The sequence below is a fragment of the Kalmanozyma brasiliensis genome (genome assembly GCF_000497045.1).
Source record: "Kalmanozyma brasiliensis GHG001 unplaced genomic scaffold PSEUBRA_SCAF18, whole genome shotgun sequence".
NCBI lineage: Eukaryota > Fungi > Basidiomycota > Ustilaginomycetes > Ustilaginales > Kalmanozyma > Kalmanozyma brasiliensis.
Window position 1 is genome coordinate 311,698 of NW_015961957.1, and position 25,479 is coordinate 337,176.

Here is a 25,479-nt window from a genome sequence, read left to right on the forward strand (position 1 = left end):
TTGGCACTTCCTCACCATCGCATGATTCCGAATCGAGCGGAGAGAGAAGGACGAGAGTCGGTCATCGATCGTGCTGCTCGTGGATTGATCAAGGCTCAAGAGTCCCGGCTAGTCGGATTGCTGCCGAAGCTGAGCTGTAGGAGGTCCCGACACAGCGGCGACAAGCGTCGTCCATGAAACGCAACGGAGGAGCCAATGGAAAGCAGATTCTATGACGTGTTCTATGAATGGTGTGCTTGAACGAGTGTGTTCATACCAGCTTCTCCTGCGGATCCTCCGACTTGATCTCTTTTTCCACCGTAGACCACCCGAGGAAGCGATACAGCCCGTCCCACACTTCAGGCTTGCATCCCATCGCCAACAGCATCACCGCCGGAAGATGAATCAAGCTCACCCAGAAACACCACCTCGCCGCCTTGACCGTCTTTTCCCGGTAGAACTTCCACGCCGCATGCGCCATCAACAGGTTCAACGGCGTACTGAGCACGGCGAACGCTACAGGGCTCACGATCCCACTCAGCGGCACCATGACCGTGCAGATGGGCAGCAGCGCCACCGCGTACCTGAGCGACACCCTTCGGTTGAGCGCCGGATCGACCACCGCCATCATTCGGTATCCTCCCCGCGCGTACTCGGCACGCAGCGTGTGGGCGAGCGAGTTGAAGTGCGGGAATTGCCATGCGAACAGCAGCGCTGCGAGCGACCAGCCTCCCAGATCGGCGGACGTGAAGAGCGTGCCCGTGCAAGCTGCCCAACCCATGAGCGGAGGCAGGGCACCGACGACAGCGCCAACCCACGTGTTGGCGATCGTACTCCGCTTCATCGGCGTGTAGGTGAACGAGTAGAGGACGACGTTGGCTGCGCCCAGTGCGGCGGTCAAGGGGTTGACCATGGTGGCGAGCAGTCCGACTCCGGACGCGGCGGACGCCGAGGCGAACGTGAAGGCGTGCAGCGGTGTGACGGAGCGAGATGGGAGTGGGCGGGCTCGTGTACGTTGCATCTGGGCGTCGTAGGGCGACTCGACAAGCTGGTTGAGCGCGTTTGCTGCGGCCGAGCAGAGCGTCATGCCGGCAGTGAGGGCGAGCAAGGTCGTGACGGGCGAAGCGACGGCTACGGTGAGCGACGCCGGGCACAGAGCGTAGCCAGCCATACCAGTGAGCACAACCAAGAAGGTGAGACGTGACTTTGACAACTGCTTGTAAAGCTTCGGCAACGTCGCGGTGGTGAGGGGAGGCACAGGTCGATAAGCAGAGAATGACGTGGAGGGCTCCCGTGATCGCAGACCACCGAGTGTGCGCAGATCGACAACGGTGGGATCGTCGGAGAGCGGCGCGAAGGATGTCGCGTCGACAGCAGCTTCAACTTCAGCCTGCGCAGGTGCGGCTGGAGCAGAAGGAACCGTCGAAGGAGCGGCCATGACGGCAGATCTGCTCGCAGAGGTGCTGAACGATCGACGACCATCCGAGGTAGACGCGACCAGCGGTGCTCGTCCGTGGACCTTGGTTCGCAGCGTCCTGTACGTGCTCCAGATCGCGTCACCGTCCACGTAGCAGCCTTTGAGCCAACGCTTGACCTCGCCCTGCTTGCTTTCGTCCCATTCGAACCCCTTTCTCGAGTGCAGCACGCGCCTGTTGTCGAAGATGACACACTCTCCCTCCTCCATCTGCTTCTCGTACCTGAATTCCTCGGCCAGCGTGAGATCCGAGAAGCGTTTCAGAGCGCGGTAGAAGGTCTGTCGTTGCTCTGACGTCTGGAGATGCTCGGTCGGGTGCAGCGGGATAGGCGACTGGAAGGGAGGCGAGTAGTTGACAGCGCTGAGCCTGGGCATACTTGTTCCAGCCAAAGGACCACCTGCGTGCCCCTCTGTGTCATGAGCCAGCTCGAAGGTCGGGTGCGTGAACCTGTAATGTCTGCCATCGTTGACGTAGTGGAATCCGACCGGGACCTTGGTAAGCACTTCCCAAAGCTCACGATCCTCCTCGTACATGCGCTCGGCCACCTTGAAGCTGTCGACAAAGATGCTGGCACCACCGCGCACCTTGTTCCTCAGCATGTGGAGGAACTGGAAGCGAGGTGGGTTTTGGAAGTAGAGCAGATCCATATGAAGTCCAAGATCAAGGTTGGTGTAGGCGATGTTTCGGGCGTCCGCCTTGGACTGAACGTCCCAAAGCAGGCCGTAGAAGGTATTGCGTAGCTCGCCCATGGTGTTGGCGAGATCACGAAGACGGGCAGACTGTGGGCCTTCTTCGGTGGATGTCGTGTCGGTGGGCAGGCGAGTCACAAATGCAAATCCATCGCGGACTACAGCCTCGGTGAGCGCGTACAATGCCTTGGTGCGGTCAGCATCATTGGATGACGCTTCGTCGGGTCGGATGGCGTCCCAAGGGATACGGGCGGGTCGAGCAACGGCACCACTTGCGAGAGCATCGGCGGACAGAGGTGCGTCAGGAGACCACGGCTTCGTCTTGAAGTGCGTCAGATCCTTGGCAGCCCAGCCTTCGGACACCGCCATGACGTCCATGTGCGTGTCTGCATAGAAGGTGTCGATGGCATGACGAAGCAGAAAAGGGATGGGGTAGTCCGAGACGTGCGGAGCGTCGGCTTGCTTGACCTCGCCGAACGTGACGGTGAACGCATTGACGACAGCGTGCTCCTTAGCAAAAGTGAGACGAAGTGCTGGCTCATCGCCAGAGGTAACGATCTTTGGAGGGTGGCTGGGATCGAGCAGTGCGACATCGAGCGGGACATCGCTGGTGTGAAAGAGCTTTTGACGATTGCTCGGATGCACTGATTGCTGCGCTTGACAGGCATCGCGCAGCCAGACGTGGTCCAATTGGAAGGGCTGCAGGCCTAGCTGCTGCGATTCGATCGTGAGGCCGTCCGGAAGCAGTCGGATGATCACGTCGGAATTTGCAACACGTAGCTCTTGAGCATGCTCGCGGGCAAGACACGCCGTTGAGCTCAGCTGACGGCCGAAACCAACACTTGTCGCTGGAGCTGCGATACCGTGACGACCCTGAGCATGCTGCTTGGCAGCTCTTTGTGATGCTGATGCGGTGTAGAGACCGGCAGTGGCAACAGTTGGAGCATGACTTGAAAAGTGACGGCGCAGGTCACGGCAAGCCCGACGGCCAGCTGCTCCAAGGCGACTGTTGGGCTTGAGGAGCATGATTGGCAAGACGGAGAGAATTCGACCCTCGGTAGCCCAACCGAGCGCAGCAGAGGCTGGCGGGTTTCCAGCGTTGACAGGCTGACTACTAGCCGCTGCCTTGGCTGCCTCGTCATCCCTGGTGAGGTAGTCGGCGATGGCGAGGTTGGCAGCGACGATGGCGGCGATGCCAAACACGAGGAACAAACTGCGTCTTGTGGCATCCCACTTGACATTCTGCTCGATCTCGGTCTTGAGATCCGAGAGACTGATGGTGAAACGATTGTTGAGATCCTGGATCTCCTGCTCCAAATTGTTTTGTTCGCCCTTGGACTCGGCTTTGCGAGTGCTCATGTCCACCTGGATGTCGTGCTTGAGGCGCTCGACGTCTTCCTTCATCTTCTGCTCGAGCGCGTCGACTTCGCGTTGAAGAAGTGTGGTGATGCTGCGGAGTCCAGCAGCATCGTTCCTGCCTCGCACTTGAACCTCGGTGCGAATCTCTGACAGGGCGGCCTTGAAGAGGTACGCTTGATTCTCGACGTCGCTCTTGTTGAGGCAGGCGTGAGCAAGCTGTCGACCTCGGGTGGTGATGAGGTGTCGAACACCTTCCATGATGGCCTCTGCCGGATCGTGGCGACGCGCAATCTGTAGCTGAAGCTCTTGGGCGGCTGGCTCGGTCTGCGCTTGCTTGCCCTTTCCTGCCTTTGTGCTGGCTCCGCCGCGCTGAGTCTTGGCGGCGGCAGAGATCCAGCCGCCGGTTTCCAATCGCTTGACAAAGCCATGCGTGTCGAAGGGGACCTGCAGACTTTGCAGGGACTGCGATGATGCAGGACGATGCAGTCTGGGATCGAAATCGATGTCGCCAGGACCGCTGCTGGATGCTGTTGTCGTCGTCTGCGAAGCTCCCGAACTATCCGAGGTAGTACCTGATGAGCTTGCGCCCTGTTGCAAAGGATCTGGCGATGCGGAAGACGATGATGCTGCGTTGCCGGTAGTCTCAGGAGGGATGATGCGCTGATCAGAACCAGGTGTGCTGAAGGACGGGTGTAGGTTTGCTGCAGGGTTGGGCGGAGAGGTGAGACCAGAGAAGACCCTTTTGTTCTGCTCCTGAGCGTGGAAGAAGCGCTGCTTCAACAGGTCCTCGCCTGTGACAGGGCCTGTGCTGGCTGGAGGAGTGCTGGCGCTCGGCTGAGCCTGCTGCTTGGATGAGGCATCCTGCTTCTCGTTCTCTGCTGGAGTTTCTTGCTGCCGCGAAGACGACGCCTGCTCAGATGCGGTGTTTGCAGCAGAGGGAGACGAGGGCGCGCTCGCGGTGTTGGGGGCCTGCTTTGTGCTTTGCGCTGCCGCATCAACCTCGAGCACTGTTTCGGCTTCAGGCGTGCGGGAAGTAGTGTCGGCCTTGTTATCAGACGACTGATTGTTCCTGCTGTCGGTCACCTTCACGGAAGGGCCCGCGTTCGCCTCGCCCTCTGTAGTGCTGCCAGCGCCAGAGGTGCGCGTCGCCCTGCCTTTAGAAGAGGCACTCGCTCTCAGCGCCGAAGATGTAGAAAGATGGAGCCTCTGAGCGGGGCTGAAGAGTCTTGAGCGGCGCGGGTGATGAAAGAGATGACGCGGCAGAGAATGCCTGTGCGGTATGGTGAATCGGCGAGATAGCTCGGCAGCCGCCTGCTTCGAAAGCAAGGCCGCGGTCTTACAGCCTGCGCCCGTCAAGCCCATTGTGCTACGAGAGTGCCGATGCGATCGCAGGCATACGAAAGCTCAAGCCAGGAGGTGGAATTGCTACCGCAAAGGCTACGGTGCGTGGACAGGAGCGTAAGAGGTTGGTCAATCGCCCATTGTGACGCTCGATTGCGTGTCGACGATCGGTGGCAGGAGGTGCTGAGGGTGAACGAAGCCGTAGAGATGCTGGTGCGAGGATGAGGAAGACGAGGTGAAAGCGCTTTCCTGAGGATCTTCACATCCGAAGTCGGCCTTCCTCTGCCGACACGCGAGCCCTTTTTCTGCGTCTTTCACAACTCTAAATCGAGATCTTACATCCATGGAGGGAAAATTCGGCGATGCATGTGAGCGCGTGCTCTCAAAGGTGTTGGTCTCGGAGCATTGCGCTTCTGCTGCGAGACTTTAGCCCATATGTCCACAGGAGCCTGATGTTGTCGGAGGGCTCACATTCTTGCAATCGAGCTTGCTTGATGTTGAGTTCCAGTGTGTTCGCAGCCATAGAAGCCCCTCGGTGCAGGGAGCTAGACCCCTTGCACTGCCAAGCTGGTCTTGCATTGTGTCGAGGCGTCGAGCTGCACCGGGCACGCACGCGTAGCGGTGTTGGCGCAGTTCGAGGCACAGCGCAGCGCGGAATTGCTCATTCCGGGTTGGCCCCTGCGACAGCCCCGTTCATCTTGCCATCATCACTTTATCAAAGGGACTCAGGCCACCTGATTAGACGCCGATCACTACGCTACCGTCAAGAGCAGCACATACACCACTAGCACCATCACAATGTCGCACGCACAGGATCCCACCATTGGCGACGAAGAGCTGGCCACCACCGCCACCGCCGGCTACAAGGTCGGGGAAAAGAAGTCGCTCGCCGAGTACTCGCAGCTCGATGCTGAGGACGAATCGCTCGCAAGATGGAAGGCGAGCCTCGGTATCGGTGCTTCCACCGGAGCTGTTGACCCAAATGCTCCCAAGGTGAGTCTTCGTGCACATTTCCGTTCAGCGATTCCGGTGATTGATACTGACATCGTTCCATGTGAGCCATGACCTGCAGCTCTCCCTTCACAGCCTCTCGCTGGTATCGTCAACGGCCCCTGGTGGCAGCGTCTCGATCAACCTGCAGCAGTCCAAGGAGCAGCTCGCTCAGATCAAGCAGAACCCGCTCACGGTCAAGGAGGGTGTCGAGTACAGTGTCAAGATCCGCTTTGCTGTGGGAAGCGACATTCTTTCGGGTCTCAAATACGTCCAGGTGGTCAAGCGAGCAGGCATCAAGGGTAGGTGAACACTCAGGATCGCGCATAGCAACGCGACAGCTCACTCACTCGATTCAACTTGCGCTTTGATCCAACAGTCGACAAGATGGAGGAGATGATCGGCTCGTATGGACCGCGTCCCGAGCCTTACGAGAAGACCTTTGCTTCGAGCGAGGCACCCAGCGGCATGATGGCCCGCGGCAACTACAGCGTTCGCAGCCGTGTGGTGGATGACGACAACAACGTCTTTGCTGATTGGGAATGGGCTTTCAAGGTAAGTCATCTGCATATCAGTGAGCAGTGGAGAGCGATTCATGCGCTGACCTATCACACCGACCTCGCCTTTCCATTCAATGCCAACAGATCGCCAAGGACTGGTGAACATCCGTCCCCAGATGCTCGTTCTGTCCTTTTCTCTCCCGTCTCCTCTCGCTTCCGTACTCGTCGCAATGCAACAAATATAAGATCTTTCGTCTACACTTGAGCGTCCGCACAAGCCATTGTCAGGCCTCGAGATAAACTGCTGTTCAATGTTGTCATTCGCAATGTACCTGGGACGTCTAGCCCAGGAAGTTGAAGACGAAGAAGTGAAGTATCACTGAGCCGAACAAGAAGTCGCCAAATGCTCTGTTGGAAAGGACGATCAGGAAGTGATTCGAATGGTCAGATCAGCGACACGCATAAGAGGAAGATGCAGTACGACCCGGCGATGACCTACCTCTCTGGTGTGACCTTGGGGAAGGTCTTGCCGTTCTCAGGATTTGCCTGAATACGAAGTGATGCTGCGAGGACAAACTGGCCGACGGTTGATGCAAAGCTGTTGAATGAGGGGTGAAAGTAGTGTCCGATTCTGTCAGCTTCAAGACGTCAAAGAGCAAGCAGTAGTGACACGAGCACTCACCCAGCGATGAAGGAGTTAAAGGGGAAGTTGGTGATCAGGGCGCAGTAGACGAACTGAATGATGCCCGACAGCATCAGGAAGACCAGAAATGCATCGATGACCTTGAGTCGTTTTGGCGTGTGTTCGACGTATGAGTTGTATAGTGTCGACAACGGTGACGATGTCGATGAGGAGGATGTTGCGGATGTTGCTGGTGCTGGCGTGGAGCTGCGAGACCGGCTCCCGGCGTTGGACGCCTTTGAACCTTTGGGCGGCATTGTAAAGGAGGTGGAGTGGCAGACCCGAGGGAATGAAAGTGCGAAAGGATGAGCTGTACGGTCCAGACGAAAAGCGCTTGTACCGTTGTTCAACGCGGACGATGTTGAAAGTGAGTGTCGAGATGACCGTGTCAATGAAAGATGGAGTGAGTGGTGTGGACGCCGTTGGCCCGAACGCCAAAGGGCGTGCCGGCTTGCAAGCTGCCAGATCTTCTTCCAGCGTGGCCGAGTCAATTGTTAAAGTTGTTAGACTTTGATCCAGTCGGCCGTGAGGAATTCCTTGAATTGAGAAGATTGGAAAATTTTTCGAAAGCGTGCTGCTGTGCTGTTCTGTGCTGTGCTGTGCCGCTGCTCAGCCGACAAAGCCAAAGCGAAGATCTGAGCGCACAGCTGAGCCGCTAAAAGTGCGCATCGTCCATGCCAATTGCACTTGCACCTCGACATCGCCGTCTTCCACCACCACGAACCAGGCCGATCCTCTCAAACTACGGTCGCAAACAAAGAGATAACACACAGCGCTTGGTCAAGCACACACGCTTCACGACTCACAGACCCGAATCGCAACCGACCTCCTCTCACGAGTACAGCGCATCCGAAGTTTATCTCAAACTCGTTCCGACACGCCCTCTAGCGCACCGTCACAATGAACCCCAACGCTCGCAGCTTCGGCTTCAACCCCAACGCCTCGGGCTTTACGCCTGGTGGACCACCGCAGCAGGGTCAGCAGCAGCAAGGTGGTGCTCCTTACGGTCAGCAGGGTGGCTACTACCAGCAGGGTTTCGGTCAGCAGCAAGGCCAGCCACAGCAGGGCTTCAACGGCGGCTACCCCAACCAGCAGTATCAGCAGTACCAGCAATATCAGCAGCAGCAGCCCTACGGCGGTGGCTACGCTCAGCAAGGGTTCAACCAGCAGGGCTTTGGCCAGTACGCCCCGCAGGGCTTCAATGGTCTGCCCGCTCGCCCCGCCGCATCGGGATCGAGTCAGCCTTCTGTCGAAGCAGCTGCATCTGCCGCTGACGCTGCTCCGCGCAAGCCTGTGAGCATCTCGATCGGCGGTGGTGCCAAGCCTGCCGCTCCTTCCAGTTCGGACGCTCCACGAAAGCCCGTCAGCATCTCCATCGGAGGTGGCGCCAAGCCAGCTGCTCCTGCCGCCGACAAGTCGGACGCACCTCGCAAGCCCGTCAGCATCTCCATCGGCGGTGCCAAAAAGCCAGAAGCCGACAAAGACGACTCCGCGGCCTCAGCACCTGCCCCCGCCGCAGCTGCTGCGGACAAGCCAGCACAACCTGCAGCCGTCGCCGCCGTCAAGAACGCCGAGGCGCCCTCTTCCACAACTGCAACAGGCCCTTCGTCTCGCGCCGAATCGCCAGCACCGGCGGCCAAGACCGAGTCCAAGGTGGCCTCGCTCTCCTCCAAACCTGTCCCCACAGAACGCGCCACCACCAACGCCGACCAGATTCTCGCCGAGGCCAGCAAGGTCACCGACGAAGAGACGCTCAAGGACCTCTTTGGTGACAAGAGCGACGAGCTCAAGTCGCACTTGAATATTGTCTTTATCGGCCACGTCGATGCTGGCAAATCCACCATGGGTGGCAACCTGCTCTTCCTCACCGGCATGGTGGACAAGCGAACGATGGAAAAGTACGAGCGCGAGGCCAAGGAGGCCGGGCGAGAGTCGTGGTACCTCTCGTGGGCGCTCGACTCGACGGCACAGGAGCGCGAGAAGGGCAAGACGGTCGAGGTGGGCCGTGCTTACTTCGAGACGGGCAAGCGTCGTTACACCATCCTCGATGCGCCAGGACACAAGTCGTTTGTGCCCAGCATGATCAGCGGTGCGGCCCAGGCCGATGTGGCCGTTCTCGTCATCTCGGCGCGAAAGGGCGAGTTCGAGACCGGTTTCGAGCGAGGTGGACAGACGCGCGAGCACGCTGTGCTGGTCAAGACCGCCGGTGTGCAGCGTCTCATTGTGGTGGTCAACAAGATGGACGAGTCGACGGTGCAATGGCAAAAGTCGCGCTACGAGGAGATCCAGGGCAAGCTCACCCCTTTCCTGCGTTCGGCCGGTTTCAACCCCAAGACGGACCTCACCTACATTCCCGTCTCGGCGTACGCCGGGCAGAACCTCAAGGAGCGTGTGCCCAAGAGCGTCTGCGACTGGTACGACGGTCCGGCGCTGCTCGAATACCTCGACAACCTCGAGCTGGGCGACCGCAAGATCTCGGCGCCGCTCAAGATGCCCATCTCAGAAAAGTACAACGACATGGGCACGGTGGTGGTGGGCAAGCTCGAGGCGGGCAAGATCAAGAAGGGCGACTCGCTGTTGCTGATGCCTAACAAGGTGACCGTCGAGGCGGTGGCCATCTTCAACGAGCAGGAGGAGGAAGTGCCGGCGGCCATCTCGGGTGACAATGTGCGTGTCAAGCTCAAGGGTGTTGACCACGAAGAGGTGACGGTGGGCCACGTGCTCACGGATCCGACCAACCCGGTGCACGTCGCGACGCACTTTGAGGCGCAGCTCGCGATTCTCGAGCACCGCAACATCATCTGTGCCGGGTACAGCGCCGTGGTGCACTGCCACACGGTCTCGCAGGAGGCCAACCTCGCGGCGCTGCTGCACTACTACGACAAGAAGACGGGCAAGAAGAGTCGTCGTGGACCCCAGTTCGCCAAGAAGGGCATGAAGATCATTGCGCTCGTCGAGCTCGCTGGACCCATTTGTGTGGAGAGGTTCAAGGACTACCCGCAGCTGGGTCGCTTCACGCTCCGAGACGAAGGTCGCACCGTTGCGATTGGTAAGGTCACCAAGTTGATCACGTCGGCGGACGAGTTGCCGGACGTGGCCAAGTTGAGCGTCAGTGATGCTGCCGCTGCTGCTGCTAGCTAAACGGGGGGAAAGGTGTAATGTAGATAGGTTATTGGCGAAGATGTTGCATGCATGTTCTGCTTGTGTCGTGCTTTCTTCGATGCGTTCGTGAGCATGATCAACATGATAGATAACGATACGTGAAACGGCCTGAGCTTGTCGTTTCACCTTACCACACCATGCAAGCGGCATATCGGGCATCCAGCTCTATATGTTTCGGAGAAAAAGAGCTCGTTCGGCGACCTGCTTCACCGACTCGTCTTTAAGGCCTTGCTCAGAACGTGGTCAGAACTTGACACGGTCAACTGTGTAGCAACGACCGAGAGTGGCCCGATCCGACGGGGCGGAACCTAACCTGTTTCGAAGAAATGATGTCACGCCCTTTGGTACCGTAGATTTCCAAACCGAAAGGAATCGGCGTCGGAACGCTGCACAAAACTCCGATCGGTCAATCGAGGCGGGAGGGAAATTTGCCGCTTGATTCGAAAGGCATTGTCAGCCCGCTTCCTTGTGGCTGTCAGAGAACCACTACCGCCGTGGTGAGAGCAAGGGAAAGGAGCTCTGCAAAGAAGGTCGGTCCACCCCCCCGTTCGCAATCGTCCCGAATTTATCCATCGATGCCGTGAGATGGCACAAGTTAGAATGGACTTGCAAGCGCGCAGAGTCGATGCGCCGTCGAACAGACAAACAGATGCGTTGTCAAGCGGCACGAGCATCGTACGGCAACCACAAAGCTCGATTTAGGCCCTCGCAAACAAAAATAGGAACCAGACAACAAAGTCTCTCAGCCGAATTTTCTCGCGTGGTTCTGCGGAGCGGAGATAGAGCTGAGACACGCTGCAGACATCGTCATTGTGCCCCTCCAAAAGCCGTTGTATGCATGCTGGCCTTGCGTGTGCTCGGCACATGTTTCGATGGTGTGCTCAGTCTTTTCCATTGGTCCTTGCCCGCTTCGAGAAGAAGGCATGGTTTCATCTTACCCGACGTTGCGTCTCAGCTCTTCGAACGCAGCCTCGTGGGTAGGATGGACTTCGGCGAATGCTTTTGTGGTTGACCGACCGGCAATCTTGCTGCTCAGCAGAACCTTTTTCCGATGCGAGTGTTGGCTGTACCATAGAGAAGCGGGTTGCCTGGATCGAGATCAACGGATGACGAGCTCCCCCACGCTCGACGAGAGAGGCTTTGAGGGGGAACGTGAGCCCGCGTGTTCCCATTGTTCTGTCGGACTCCGTTTGTGCTTACAAGCGTCCCCCGTGGTCGTCGAGCGGATTGATATATGAGAAGATCCGATCGTCGACGTTGCGACCCCTCCCCGAACATCATCAGAACGATCACTCGCACAAGAGGTCGACGTATACTCGCTGTCGAAACCTTTGTTCCCTGCTCTCCGTTCGCATCCCGTCTTCCACGCTATAGCATCGAACCACTCGTCTTCGACACCACTCGATCTGCAAACCTTCTCGCAGCTCTCCAACATGGCAGCAGCAGCCCAAGTCTCCTCCTGGAGCGCCCTCCCGGCTCCCGCGCACTATCCAACGCAACGCTTTGCGCCACATCCGCACTGCCCCACCCCCACATACGCATCAACCAGCATGCCGTCGTACCACACGCTCGAGTCCACCTCTCGTGTCCCCTCCCCACCGCGACCCATGGGTCCCATGGGGTACGACTACCTTCCCTCGCCTTCCGAGTACACCTCGCACCTCCCACCGAAAAAACGAACCCGCTCCAAACTCTACCCGTCCGAAGAGGCACGAATGGCCGCCAAGATGGTGCAAAAGGCCAAGAGGCGGGAGCAGAACCGCAATGCGCAGCGTCGATTGCGGGATCGCAAGGAGGAACATATTTTCACGCTCGAGGGGGAGGTGAGTGGGTTGAGGAGGGAGTTGGAGGAGGAGCGGGCGGCCAGGGAGGGGTTGGAGGAGATGGTGAGGCGGTTGGTGGGCGAGAGGGATGAGTTGAGGAGAAGGGTGGGGGAGGGAGAGAGGGAAGAGGGGTACGAGAGGGAGAGAAAGGAGAGCAGCGTGTCGACTGCGAGTTCGACGAGCGTGGCTACGCCTTCGCCGGAGGAGGGCAGGGGAAGGGGAAGTATGCCCCTCACACCGAGGTCGGGCACGTTTCCGCCTCTGGGGACGATGGGAGCGGGGATGGGATTGGGAATGAAGTCCCCAACACAGGTCATGCTGCCTAGGATGAAGCTCGTCGACTCGACTCAGGAGGGATCGATGATGCAGAGCACGCTCCTCCCCCCCGTCTCAGCTTTCCAGTGGAACCTGCACTGAGATGTCAACACTGTATACCCATATTGTACTTCTATACGATCGCAAAGCCAGAAAAGTGCGCCGCGAAGTGGTCTACATTCACGCAAGACCTGGTGCACGCCCCCCAAACATCCTCGTTTCGGTCTGTGTCCGTGTGTGGCTCGGTGATAAGCCGTCGGGTATGGATTGCAATCTGAGCTGTGGTGAGGTGTTAGAGAAACTTCTTTGCAGCTGCGCGGACTCGGGCGTCGAAGGCAGCGTTCTCGATGGGTGCGTTCGCATCTTGAAACGGGTTCAGTGATACCTTGAGATACGCCTCCCATACGTCGAGGAAGAAGTTTTTGATCCCATCTTCGTGCTTGTGTTCGTGCAGCAGGACCATCTTGATGTTGCCTGGCAGCACGAAACAGCTTGTGGTGTATTCTTGTATCCTGTCGATGCTCTTGAGGTACCTGTTGTTGTGAGTCGCATCCGAAACCAGCAATTGACGATCCTGTCAGTACTCTTCTTGAAACGCTATGACTGTTTGCAGGGTTCGACGACTTACAAATATGGACTGGTGACCAGTGCATCCTCGATGGTGTCCAGTGCCGAGTGGGCGATCATCTGGAGCTCGTACCTCTGTTTCCTCCTCACCGCCGCTGCTGCTGCACTACCTCCGCCAGACGTACTTGCCGTACTTGCCCCGCTCGATGTAAGCGCGCTCGTTGTTGTCGGAATGCGCGAGAGCAGCCCACCAAACATGCCTCCTCCACTGCTCGAGCCTGCTTCCGACGCTGCACTGCTGCCAGCCGCAGCATTGCTGGAAGACGAAAAGTAGCCGCTGCTCGTCGATGCAGCTGAGGATGAGGACGCGGCGGTCTTAGGCGTGATCTCCGTCTCGTATAGCGGATTGTCGCGTGTGCCTATCAACGTTAGGTAGTACGACATCGTCAGGTGCTGTGGCTGCTCGGTGTGCCGAACGTGGCGATGAGTGGTGGGAAATTTGGGCACTTTGGACGTCGTTGCAGGTTTGAGGTTGTCTGTGAGTCTTGCTGCCGCTGCAAGCTGGGTCGAGATGATGGAAGATGGGGAGAAGCAATCCAAACGCATCAAACAATGCGTGTGTCCGTGCGAGCTTTAATTCTCTCAACCTCAAAAAGTGCCAAAAAAGTCGGCGAGAAATAGGGGCCTGAAAATCAATGTCAAGCGGCCCCAAAGTTGGCAGTCTCTCACCTCGCGAGTCTCGACAAGATCATGAGTCTAACGAGGAAGGCCGAAGGCACATCCGAACAAGTCACTACAACAGACGAAACAGTGACGATTGCGTGCAGACTGAGAGACAGTGTGTGGGAAAGGAAGGAGGAGGTGACACGGGTTCTAAATGAGGCTACAAGAGCCAGCTCAGTAATCGTCGTGCTTGAGCGTGACACTCGAGAAGCCGCTGAAAGGGTTGCTGACGACGGCATCGCCCTCTTCATCGTTGACGTTCTTCTGACCTGCAACAGCCTTGATCTCGGCGGGTGGCTTAGCTTTGCCGTTCTTGCCTTGGTCGTCGAGATCCAGACTGCGGCTCTCGCGAACGTTGCGGAAGTTGACCGCATCGACGCCGTTCGAGTAGGCCGGAACAATCGGCGGTGTCGAGTTGCGAAGCAGACCCCAGGAAAGGTTGGAGAACCACTTGTGCTGCTTGACCTCGGACGCACCCGATTGCGAGCCCATGCGCTTGACATCGTCCTTGATCAGCAGCTTGCGGATGAGCGACTTGCCGAACGACGAGATGGGTGTCGAGTCAGGGAATTGCACTTCGTTGCGCAGCACATTCGAGAAGGTCTCGTTTCGTGTGCTGCCCTTGAACGGCGTAGTGGCGAAGATCATCTCGTAGATCAAGATGCCAAGCGTCCACCAATCGACCGCGGAAGTGTGTCCGCAGCCCTTGATGACCTCGGGAGCAATGTACTCCTCTGTGCCTACGAACGAATTGGTTCGCAGATCAGCGATGCAGCTCCTCGTGTCGACGAGCGGCGCGCTGTTGGGCGTGGCTTGACGAATCATGGCAGGTGCACCACCGCGCTGCGTTGCCCTTGCCGACAGATCGAAATCGGAAAGCATGACGTGTCCGCTCTGGTGGAGCAGGATATTCTCGGGTTTGAGGTCGCGGTAGATGAAGCCCATCAGATGCAGGTACTCCAACGCAGCAATGACTTCGGCGGCGTAAAACTTGGCGTCTTCTTCCGCGAGACACTTGCCCGGGCGTGTTTGCAGCGCTCGGAAGAACTCGCCGCCCATGCAGTATTCCATGCAGAGGTAGAGGTAGTCTTCGGACTGGAATGAGTGGTAGAGCGTCACGATGAAGGGATGGTTGGACGCGGCGAGGATCTCCTGTTCGGCCATGACACGCTTGATCTTGTTGCGCTTGATCATCTCCTTCTTGGAGAGCACCTTCATGGCGTACAGCTTGTCGGTCTTCTTCTCGCGAACCAGGTAGACTTTGCCGACATCACCCTTGCCGAGCATCTTGACCTTGCTGAAGCTGTTGGGCCCGACTTCGACGTCTCTGGCCTTGATGCTGTTGCTCGAGTAGGTTCGACGGAAGCTGCCAGGGCCGTTTCGGCTGACGGAAGAAGCATTGGCATTTGCTAATGCGGCGAGGTTGGCCGAGCTGCTGGAGGGTGGAGGCTGCGAGCGTTTGTCCTTGCCGTTGGAGCTCTTGGAGCGGCCTGTGCCGGGGAAGTTGATTCGACCCGACTTGGGAGTGGAAGATCCCTTTGCGCTGACCGATCGACCCTTTTCGAAGTCCTTGTAGCTGAATGAAGTGGCGCTGCTGTCCATGCGAATGGGCGTGTTGGTGAAGTAGGTAGCATCCTGGTCCTTCAGAGCGCCACTCTCAGAGACGAATTGGCCGTGCTTGCCGCCAGAAGCCTCAGGGGACAGGTAGCCGTTCTTGGTGGTCGATGCACCGTCGTTGGGCTGTCCATTCTTGTAAAGCTTGTTGTTGTCTGGAGCACTGGATACTCGTCTCATGAGACGCGAAGCAAGTCCCTGATGGGCCGACTCATTGTCGCTGATGTCGGCTGGAGGCTGAAGCTTGCCAGATGCGGATGCGGTCATGGCATCACCAATCGAACCAGAGCCGTTGCGATCTTCGGACGAGTAGCTGTCGTTGGAGAAAGAGCTGGGGTCGGTGGCGACGTGGGAACCGTTCACGCCTCGGAAGCTGGACGAACCAGCATTGGAGCCATTGTACTGTGCGTGCTCAAAGTAGTCGCCGTTCTTGCTGTTCTCGGCGGAGTCGGTCTGCCAGCTACGGTCGTTGGAGGCGTTACCGCTGGCTTTTCTGCCAATGGAACCGAATTTGAACATTTGCTTCCACTTTTTGTCCTTGCCTCCGCTATGGGAGCCATTGTTGCGCGAGCCGTAGGCGGCGGGCGACTCGCCGATGCCAGAGCTCTGACCGTTGAGGCGAATCTGATGCGATGGAGTGTTGGAACCGCTGGCGAAGGTGGACGAGGATTGCGTGGGCGGAGTGGCATACGCCGCACCGGATTCGTTGCCGGGAGTGCCCTGCATACTGTTCGATCCAGAAGAGGAGACAAGCGTGGGCATGCCGGGGTTTCGTCGATGGATGGGTGAGAAAGAGGTGGTGACGAAGCCGCTTGCTTGTCGTGATTCAATTTGTGCCGACTTGACAGGTCAAGTAGCGGGGTTGCGGCACGACGAATGGACGTAATGGCGTGGCTCGAGATCCTAAGTTTGCGTTGAAGGGTGGAACAAGGCGCAGTATACCGAGGTGGCTGCAGTGATGTGATCGCGTACTGCTATGCGTGCATCCAGATCAGCTAGCAGCTGTCCCTAAGGTTGCTAAGGGGCGTGAATGGAGGAGAGCGTCGTATTGAGAGAGGACGCGGTGCGGATAGCGTCAAGAGATGATGCAGACGGTGACGACGATGAGATGGATTGGCGGGAGGGAAGGTCGTTCTACCCAACTGTCGGTCGGGGTCACGGCGGGGAAGGCGATCAGCGTGGTTGTGATTAGGGTTCGGTGATTGTGTGAGAGAGACTGAGAGGGCGCGGACAGTGAGATGAGCTGGAGAGACCAGAGAGAGACAGATGTGACCGAATGAGGCGTGTGTATGTGCGTGTGCGTGTCTGTGCCTTTTTGCCTCATTCTGCTGCTGCTGTCGGTGATGCAAGCCAGCTCTGACACCGACTGACTGGCAGACTGCAGCGTCAGCCAAGCGGGCGGAGCCAGAATTTTACGGTCAACCAAAAATTCCAGCTTGCAAGCGAGAAGGGCGCGGCGAGGCGAGGGCGACGGTCTCAGAGCAAAGCCGATTTTCTCAATGCTCGACAGAGAGGCAGAGTCAAAGCGAGAGCCAGACAGAGTGGGGCTCGTGGCTCGCATTTTCTTTGTCTCTCGAGCTCGAATCGCCGTCCGTCTGCCTCTCTCTGTTGCCATTGAGCGCTTAGCCAGCGGCCAGGCTCGCCTATTTCAGACTGCGACACAAACAAATTCCAGGACGCCCAGCTCAAGCCTTCTCCCCAATGCGAACGAGCAACTGCCAACGACGTCAAGATCTGAGCCTCGTGCTTCTCAGGACACTCCGCACTCAGATGATCGTCAGATTCTTCTTGGCAAGGTCCATCGAAGACGCGCGCTAAGACGGATACTGTGTACGGTCGAGGTCAGGGCAATTTGATGCGGACATTCGCCAAGCGAGGCCAGCAAACCAATTTGAGGGTGCGTGCCATGTTGGGACGAGCTGACGACCGGTCAGAGCATGCGCACTGTTTCGAGGGCAACTCACGCCACGCATTGTCCACAACCCACCGTCGATGGCTTCGGCTCGCTGCAGCTGCATTTCGAGCGAGACATCCCGAGCAATCATCCGTCCATCCGTCACCGTGCCTGATCCACGAGAGCAACTGATCGACGCGGGACGGTCCTGCCAGATCCGCAACCCTGCAAGATAGCGTGACAAGACCAAGATCGGCTCCAGGTCCTCGGAAGCAGCCCGATCATCTCGGATGGCGAGAGAGTCTCTTCAGCGATCGTCTCTCGTTGCTTTCTTGCATACCCTTGTGGGTCGCGAAACAATCCTGGACGAAGCACCGCGTGCTGGATGACAGGATGGCTGCGGGGATCTCCTTGCTTGAATCTGCTTCTACGCATGCCGTGCACGCTTGCCTTACAGAGACTCGTGCATCAGGGCCAAGAGCGCGCAGCGTGCAGACAAGCCTCACCCTGTAAAATGCAAAGCCGGACGTCCTCCAACCGTACCAACGCCGCTGAGGGTGACCTAACACGGAAGCATCGTCGAAAATGCCCTCCCCCGCTTTCGAGCCGGACGCTCGCACTTGCTCACCTCGTCCGTATCGACTGCCGATGGACCACCACTGAAGTGGGCTGACTGTCATTTCGCCGCTGAATAAGATGCGGAACCGTAATGATGCGAGGGCGAGCTCACAAGGAGCCGCAGATGTGTCAGGCCCGCCAAGTCAGCAAAGCGCACCGATTTGATAGAGATGCAATGCGATGATCGACGAGGTAATAATACAATCCAAAGGAGACTGTCGTAGAAGCCTACGCTCGCTGACGGCACAGCGAGAGATAAGCGAGGCGCTGGAACACGCCAGAGATGCGACAGTGCTGACGTGGCGCTGAGCGGTGGGTATCAGGCCTGATAGGCGGATTCGAGCTTAGCGGACCCGCTCAAAGGAGCTCGATCGGCCCAGAATGACGACCGAGAAGTCCATGACCTATGGCGGGAGCGTGTCAATAGAATCAATTGTCAGCCGACAGTATCACGACGACCACTCGAAGGACGCTTCCACTTACCCATTCTCCCGCCTCGAGGTAGATTCGCATCAGATTCCGCAGGTCCTTGTTGGGCATGCGCGACACGGCCGGTGTAAGTCCTGTGCTTCGCTTGATGCCAGAGAGCGCCACGCTGACCAGCATGGCGTCCACGAGCAGGTGAAAGATGCGTCCGAACATGGTGGCTGAGTCGTCCTCGTCGAGATGTTGCTGTGAAACCGACGTAGATTGTCCCAAGCGCTAATGGCTCCGAGAACGGCTGCCGCTTGTGATAGGCTCGAGCTTTTCGCTTGTTTGACCTGCGTGTGGTTACTTGAGGACCGTACGAAGCGAGACGAGATGGTGGGCGGGATCAAGTATCGATAGCGTTTGATCGAGCCAACTACTGCACGAGGGTCCTAACGCAGGGTTCAATTTGAGCTCAGTCTCGTGCGCTCCGCACGCGCACACGACCTTTTTCTCCGCCCGCTCGCCGCTCAAAGCATTTTCTCGGTTCAAGCCGAAGCGATCCCGCCTCTTCGACCAAGCCCACCTCGCTCGTTCGCTCGCTCGATCCGCTATCTCTCTTGCCGCTCGCGATGCTTGGATCCACGACACACGCAGCTCTCACACGCAGGTTGAGCTTGGGCCGAGCGAGCTCCGTGAGATGAAACCGGCCCGAAAGGGAAGCAAACAACAATTTTGCGATCTCAAATGAGTTATAACAACTTCAGTTGAGGATGCTGAGGTTGACCTGAGGTTGAATGAAGTTGAGTTGAAGTTGAGGTGAGGTTGAATGAGGTTGAGGTCAGGTTGAGGTGATGATGAGGTCAAGTTGAGGTCAAGTTCAACTGAGGTTGGACTGAAACTGCGCCAGACAATCTAGCGCTGGCTCTAGCGAAAAAGTCTGCGCATTTCTGTCCAATTTTCGAGGCTGAATCAGGGGCACTTGGGCCAATCAGCTTCGAGAGGTCCAAACTCAGCTTTTTCGGGCACCAGAGCAGAGGACTCGAAGTTTCAGCTGCTGGGTCAGCTCAAACTTCAGCTGAGGGCTGAGTTGGAGCCTCCTCTTCACACCAGAGCTGCTCTTTATATATACACACCCTCAGAGCTCCAACTTGCCCCTGCTCTTCATTCATCCTCCTCTTCCAACTTCCCTCTTTCCTTCAGACCTCAACTGCCAACCTTACACCTTGACCATATTGATCTGCAGCTGCTGTGCAGTGTTGCAAGGCTTCGAGAGATCAGGTATTCGAAATTCACTTTGCGCGACTTCCTCGTCGCGTTGTGTTGTTCTCGCTGCGGGTGCGCGTGTTTTTTCCGCCTCTCCTCGGCAATCTTCGCCCGCCAAACCTTCCCGCAACGGCTTGCCATCGTTGATCGCTCGAGATCAACCACCGCTCGCCGCCAAGCTTCATCTCCATCGCCCGGTCCGTCGATCGGAAGGGCTGACGCACAGCATTGACGAGCTGACTCGACTGCTACGGTTCGTCATAGTCTAGACGCAAGCAAGGCTTGCAGCCATCGAGCGGTTCCAACTGGCGGACGGACATCGAAGTCAGGGACAAAGACATACCTCGGAGCTCGCGACGCCAAGCGCAATTCTCAGCCGCAACAAGGCTTTCCTCCGCTCAACGATCTTGCATAGGCCACCGTCTCTCACCAGCAAGAGCATTCCGGCAACGATGTCGGTCAAACCAGAGGGTAAGTAGTTTGACGACTCACGAGAGGCCATCTTCTAAGTGCGGAACACATGCTGACCATCACAATCTCAATCACATCCTCGTTCGTTTCTTCTAATCACAACGCATCTTGGTCACAATCGCTGCTTCATGCACATCCTCGTGCGCTCATCGCTTTCCGCACTTGCACCTGCATCTGCATCCGCACCGATGCCGCACTTCTCTAACTGTCTTCGACCAACAAAACGGATATGGACACCGCCTCGCCGCCTGTCACCATCATCCCCTTCTCGGACTCTCGCAATTCCTCACCGACTTCATCACTCGACTTCCAACACGGTTCTCATCGTGGCGATCCCACCTTATCAACGCGCTTCCCCTCATCAAGGCGACGAGCTCGACGAGCTATTCGACTACCGCCCTGCTGTCGAGTCAGAGTCGGACCTGTCCGACGACGATGATGGCGAATATGGCAAGACGAAGTCACCGACACGCCGTCCTAAGAAGACAGCATCGTCGAGAGTGCTCGACCTGGGTCACATCCTCAAGGCACCTCGCGCAGCACAATGGTCAACGAAGACGGTCCACGAGATGGTGGACTCCGACATCATCGATCTGGAACCCGAGTACCAGCGAGGTGTTGTCTGGACTGCCGAAAAACAGTCCGCGGTCATCGAATCGATAATGCGACACTACTACGTGCCGCCGGTTCTGCTATCCGTACAGAAGGAGGAGAACCCGGGCGATGAGACGAGGTACGTCTGCATCGATGGAAAGCAGCGTATCTCGTCGGTTTGCGCGTTCCTCAACAACGAGATTCCGGTCAAGGAGCCGGGGACGAGTCGCAAGTTCTGGTACAAGGAGGACCTGTCGGAGGGCAAGACGCCCGCGCTCAACCCTGCTCAGCGCCGTCGCTTCGAGAACGAGCAGCTCACGATCGTCGAGTTCGATGGTCTGGACGAGGAGACCGAGCGCGACATGTTCAGTCGTGTCCAGATGGGCGTCACCTTGTCTTCGGCAGAGAAGCTGGGTGCTCACTTGGGCAAATGGCCGGACTTCATCCGCCAAATGGTCAAACGATTCATTGATCCGACCCCCTCGCTAGTGCACGACGATGACGGTAACGCCATGCTGATCGTCTCGCGAGGGAAAGACTATCTCTACATGGCGCAGATCGCGTTGCTCATTTATCATGCCGACCTCACCTCCTACGTGCCTACGGCGCACGGCATCGATTCGTTCCTGAAGCAGCATGCCAAGAGCGAACCTCCTCGCCCTCTCAAGCAAAAGATGCAACAGACTCTCGAACGATATGTCGCCTTAGCCAACCACAAGCGATACGGGGCTTGCATCAAGCCCGAAACCAAGCTCAAGAGCAATGGACAGCCGCAGAAGAAGCCCCTTGCTCCCGCCGAGTTCGTATACATCGCCTTTATGATCTTCAAGTTTCCGGATGCGACCATCTCCCAACTGTTCCGACTCGTCCAAGGCCTCAAGCAAGAAGTGCGCTCACAGTTCAAAGACGTCATGTTCAACAATAACGTCTCGACGGTTATGCGACGCTACATCAACGCGGCCAAGGTCACGCCGGACGCGGAATCCAATCGGGCCTCGCAGCAGAACAACACGAGTCCGCGCAACAAGCGTCCGCGTCAAGCTTCGAGCGACAGCGACGAGGATGGCGACCAGCCCCTGTCCGGTCGACGCAGAGCCGCCAACGGCACCATCACCGCTGGGCTGGAGCTCAATCCGGACGCAGGCCTCTTTCGTGGCGAGGGCAGCGTCGGCTCCTCCCAAAACCCGCTCACCAACATGTCCCCCGCTCCTCCCCGTCGTTAAGTCTCTGATCAGCTTCTCCAATCATTCAATGTACTTGTAGTTCGTCATCAGCAATGGTTCCTTCCTCCCTTCCAACTTGATCACGACTAGCCAGCCTGAGAAGCATCAAAAGGCCAAAAAAAAGTGAGTGTCCATTCTTGGTCCAAGACGGTTATGCTACAGAGAGAATGCAAAATAAATAGAGACCCCTTGATGGTGACGGGGCTTTTTGTAGAGTGCGAATCCGGTTGCTGACGAGCGTGATTACTGCTCTCCGTTCCTAACAGCCAATCGACGGCCATAGTCCTGGTCGTCCCTGAGGCTGACGCTGGATCCGCCATTGTGAGCGGTCATGTCGATTCTCCCATCCGTTTCGTTCGAGCTGCTGCTTGGGTCTGCGAACACGTTACCGTTCTGACCTTGTGCAGCACCAGCGGCGGCGTACTCGTGGTCCAACGGCGGCGACGCACCCGGTTGCCAGTTGAGCTGGGGTGCACCACCCGCGTATCCACCGTACGCATCCTCGTGTCCACCCTGGCTATATCCGTTGTCATGAGCCATCGAATACGCGTGGTCCGACATACCCGCAGGAACGCTCTCGTAGTAGTGCGAACCCTCGGTGCCCGCCCCGGCACCACCGTAGTAGCCCGCCGCCGCCGCGCCACCCGCGGCACCCGTAGCAACAGGACCGTACGCACCCATACCGGCATACCCCGGCGCAGTGCCGCCCGACATGTGCGATGGCTCATACCCCTCGCTCTGCGCACCGCCGTAGTTGGAGTAGTACTGCTGCATCATGGCGTTGCTCGCTCCGTATGCGCCGGCTCCGGCGGCGGCACCACCGAGACCAGCAGTGCCAATGCCGTAGGATGGATCCTCGATCATCTCCGGATCGTCGTCGTCGAACGGCGTGCGCTTGGTCGCGGCTGCAGCCGAAGCGGCGGCTACAACATCGGCGTCCATACGCTGCGCCTTGCGTCGGCGATAGAGCATGTAGAAGATCCCACCGATGATACCGGCGACGACGAGACCGACGACGGTGAACGTGCCACCGACCGCGCCCGAATTGCTGAAGAAGCCATTGTCACTGCCCGAGTTGCTGCCCGAGTTGCCGGAGAGCTGGCCGTTGGCCGTGGTGACGGCGAAGGCGGTCGAGGTGGAGGTCTGACCGTTGGGTAGGGTGATGGTGGTGAGCGAGGTCTGGGTGGTGATGACCGAGGGAGTGAGCGAGGTCGAGGTCGAGACGACGGCAGTGCTGCTCGATTGTGTTGTGGATGATGGTTCAGAGGAGGAAGGTGTCAGAACGGCTGAGCTGGATGTCGTACTGCAGAAGCAGGAACATGGGCGACAGTAGGCGCAATACAAAGACATGAACTGATCAACATCACGCATCCCTTCCGACGAGCTGACGACCACAACAAGGGGCATCAATACGAGAGAGGGAGGGAAAGCTTGCGCGTGGGATCTGTTCGCGCTCGTGTGCGCGCCGCTCGCATGGAAGTGGTCTGATGCTTGCGAGCGCGCGATGGGACAAGCAATGGAATGGGCTCTGGGATTGGGGAAGTTGGTTCTATGAAACTTACGTGGTGGGCTCTGTGCTTGTGCTTGAGCTCGTAGAGGTCGTCGAGGTGGTCGAAGGGACACTCGACGAGCTCGATGATGTGCTGGTCGATGAACTCGTCGATGTCGTGGAACTTGAGGTGGTGCTGGTGGAAGAGCTCGTGGACGTTGTCGACGACGAAGACTGTTGACGAACGGAGCAAGCGGGCGAGACGCAATAGAAAGGGGGGTCAGCTACGTTCGAAATGGCAGAGCGAGACTGCCAGTGGGAGCAACAGAGGGCAAAGGTGATCGCCAGCTGCGATCTGTCTGGGGTGGTCGATCCTATGAGTCTAAACGAAAGCACCACCCTGACTCCTCGCGAAGCTGGCCGAGCGCAAAGCCCATGCTGATGGCAAAGAGGAAGGGGAATGGAGCTTACAGAAGAGGCCCTAGATGTCGACGTGGATTCGGCCGCTGCGGAAGTCGAACTTACGCTGGAGGACGACGAAGAGGCGACGGAAGATGATGTTGAGGACGAGACCGGGTCCGAAGTGGACGAGCCGATGCTGATGGTGGCTGATGAGGAGAAGGCGGAAGTGGAAGAAGAGGCGGATGTTGTTGACGAATCGATGGAATCGGAAGTGGAAGAGGGCACATTGCCAGTAGATGGATTGGTGTCAGCCATGGTGGTCGCGGGTTGTGAGGATGTAGAAGAGGAGACGAGATCGGATGAGGTGGAGGATGACAAAGTCGCCTGCCCCGATGTCGACGGTGACGCCGTTGTGGACGCCAGGTCCGTCGATGACAGGCCAGAACTCGAAGCCGTGTTCGAGCTCACGATGGATAGTGAGAGCTGGCTCGATGACCAGCTGTGAACGATGCTTTGAAAGCGAGTTCTGGTCTCGTCGATCGGCAACGAAGCACCGTCCGATCACGAGGAGGACGAGACGATGAACGGCGAAGGAAGTGCGCGCTACAAATCGGAGCTGAGATGGAGTGAAAGCTCTACGACGATGCGGGCAGAGAGGTGTTGCGGACGAAGACGATCGAGAGCAGGATGAAGGGAAAGGAAAGATAGAGAGGAATGTCTTAGAGTGACAGGAGTGGCAGCCAAACGCCGCACAGCATTTTGCCCAAGTGGATTTCCAGGGTGGAAAAAAGGCAAAGTGGCGAGCGAGGGCAGTGGAGAAAGGAAAGTGTGTGAAATTTGGGCGCCAGGGTGGGAGGGAAAAATCGAAGAAAAATGGGAAGGGGGATCGAGGGCGCAGGTGCAGGTGGCGATGCAAAGGGGCTGATGCACGTTGACAGTGGGCGATGCACGATGCGAGAGGGTGCAGGACCACAACTATACTCACGAGTCACTCCATCTAAAAGGGAGTTCACGGCAGAGATGATGCCGGCTGCAAATGCAACGTCAGCGGCAAAGCAGCCAATCGCAGCAGCCAGCAGTCGTCGGATCGCATGCCGAAGGGGATTCAGCAAAGCATCACCAAACGGCGGAAGAGGCCGACGTCGAAGAACCGGCGTTTCCGAGAATGCAGTGCAAAGATGCAAAATCCACGGAACAGCGATGATCCAACGAGCAGGGGCCAAGGCGAAGACGCGCAAAAGAAAAAGGACGAAAGTCCACATGAAACGGTCCTTTTGTCAACGTTTGCTTTGTCGACAAGGGGGAAGAAACGCAAGAATGACATCGACTCGAGCCAAGTCGACGCTATTCTGCGATGCCCTGTCGGTGGCACGTAGTGACCAGTCTCTTGCTTGCTGCGCTGCGTCGAGATGTGACACAGCAGCAGACAGCCGATATGAGAACTCAAGATCAAAGTGAAGCTTGGGTCGCACCAAATGTAACCTAGAAACATCCACATCCTGAGTCATAGAATGGAGCATGTACAACCGGCGGTCCTCGCCGGCTGACTGAGAGCAAGCGTCTCCTCAGCCTCGCTGCTCGAGCCATCATCAACGAATGATGAGGATGCTGAACGTGTGATCCCGATCAAGCCCGCAATGGTCGTCCCGACTGCGTCAGTGAAGCGGGCACGGCTGCATTCTGCCAAGTCTCGCTGCCATGGGACCGTGCCGACGGACGAGATTGCCTCGTGTGATCGTGTCCAAGAAAATCCCGATGTCAAAAGTCGGAGGTTGGAGCGATGACAGCGAAGCGAGCAGCGAGGAGCGAGGACCAACGAGGACCGGACCAGTCGACGATGCGAAGAGCTCAAGAGATGGGCTGCAGGCCAAGGACAGGGCGGGATTCATGCGAGC

General features: G+C 57.7%; 10 protein-coding genes across 10 annotated transcripts; 4 read left to right on the forward strand and 6 right to left on the reverse strand.

Moving 5' to 3' along the window:
* Positions 1-250: 250 nt before the first annotated feature.
* PSEUBRA_002287 (Taurine catabolism dioxygenase TauD/TfdA) lies at positions 251-4,864 on the reverse strand (the record flags this gene model as incomplete). Its single annotated transcript, XM_059464784.1, has 1 exon — positions 251-4,864. One exon carries the CDS (start codon positions 4,862-4,864, stop codon positions 251-253), a length of 4,614 nt encoding a protein of 1,537 aa, XP_059320756.1.
* A 777-nt stretch (positions 4,865-5,641) lies between these two features.
* Positions 5,642-6,495, forward strand: PSEUBRA_002288 (RHO protein GDP dissociation inhibitor; the record flags this gene model as incomplete). Its single annotated transcript, XM_016435469.1, has 4 exons — positions 5,642-5,836; positions 5,916-6,135; positions 6,213-6,388; positions 6,478-6,495. The coding sequence occupies 4 exons, from the start codon at positions 5,642-5,644 to the stop codon at positions 6,493-6,495; spliced, it is 609 nt and encodes a 202-aa protein (XP_016293188.1).
* A 179-nt stretch (positions 6,496-6,674) lies between these two features.
* Positions 6,675-7,272, reverse strand: PSEUBRA_002289 (DAD/Ost2; the record flags this gene model as incomplete). The annotated part of the gene is made up of 3 exons (XM_016435502.1): positions 6,675-6,741; positions 6,833-6,931; positions 7,016-7,272. 3 exons carry the CDS (start codon positions 7,270-7,272, stop codon positions 6,675-6,677), a joined length of 423 nt encoding a protein of 140 aa, XP_016293189.1.
* Positions 7,273-7,915: 643 nt separating this feature from the next.
* Positions 7,916-10,156, forward strand: PSEUBRA_002290 (Translation elongation factor EFTu/EF1A, C-terminal; the record flags this gene model as incomplete). Its single annotated transcript, XM_016435445.1, has 1 exon — positions 7,916-10,156. The coding sequence occupies one exon, from the start codon at positions 7,916-7,918 to the stop codon at positions 10,154-10,156; it is 2,241 nt and encodes a 746-aa protein (XP_016293190.1).
* A 1,454-nt stretch (positions 10,157-11,610) lies between these two features.
* PSEUBRA_002291 (Basic-leucine zipper domain protein) lies at positions 11,611-12,417 on the forward strand (the record flags this gene model as incomplete). The annotated part of the gene is made up of 1 exon (XM_016435475.2): positions 11,611-12,417. One exon carries the CDS (start codon positions 11,611-11,613, stop codon positions 12,415-12,417), a length of 807 nt encoding a protein of 268 aa, XP_016293191.2.
* Positions 12,418-12,607: 190 nt separating this feature from the next.
* Positions 12,608-13,326, reverse strand: PSEUBRA_002292 (Sedlin; the record flags this gene model as incomplete). The annotated part of the gene is made up of 2 exons (XM_016435493.1): positions 12,608-12,848; positions 12,944-13,326. The coding sequence occupies 2 exons, from the start codon at positions 13,324-13,326 to the stop codon at positions 12,608-12,610; spliced, it is 624 nt and encodes a 207-aa protein (XP_016293192.1).
* Positions 13,327-13,779: 453 nt separating this feature from the next.
* PSEUBRA_002293 (Protein kinase domain protein) lies at positions 13,780-15,981 on the reverse strand (the record flags this gene model as incomplete). The annotated part of the gene is made up of 1 exon (XM_016435497.1): positions 13,780-15,981. The coding sequence occupies one exon, from the start codon at positions 15,979-15,981 to the stop codon at positions 13,780-13,782; it is 2,202 nt and encodes a 733-aa protein (XP_016293193.1).
* Positions 15,982-18,075: 2,094 nt separating this feature from the next.
* PSEUBRA_002294 (uncharacterized protein) lies at positions 18,076-18,373 on the reverse strand (the record flags this gene model as incomplete). Its single annotated transcript, XM_016435494.1, has 2 exons — positions 18,076-18,135; positions 18,215-18,373. 2 exons carry the CDS (start codon positions 18,371-18,373, stop codon positions 18,076-18,078), a joined length of 219 nt encoding a protein of 72 aa, XP_016293194.1.
* A 1,484-nt stretch (positions 18,374-19,857) lies between these two features.
* On the forward strand, positions 19,858-21,693 carry PSEUBRA_002295 (protein of unknown function DUF262; the record flags this gene model as incomplete). Its single annotated transcript, XM_016435447.1, has 2 exons — positions 19,858-19,876; positions 20,243-21,693. The coding sequence occupies 2 exons, from the start codon at positions 19,858-19,860 to the stop codon at positions 21,691-21,693; spliced, it is 1,470 nt and encodes a 489-aa protein (XP_016293195.1).
* Positions 21,694-21,936: 243 nt separating this feature from the next.
* PSEUBRA_002296 (uncharacterized protein) lies at positions 21,937-23,899 on the reverse strand (the record flags this gene model as incomplete). Its single annotated transcript, XM_059464785.1, has 3 exons — positions 21,937-22,927; positions 23,256-23,416; positions 23,708-23,899. 3 exons carry the CDS (start codon positions 23,897-23,899, stop codon positions 21,937-21,939), a joined length of 1,344 nt encoding a protein of 447 aa, XP_059320757.1.
* Positions 23,900-25,479: the final 1,580 nt, after the last annotated feature.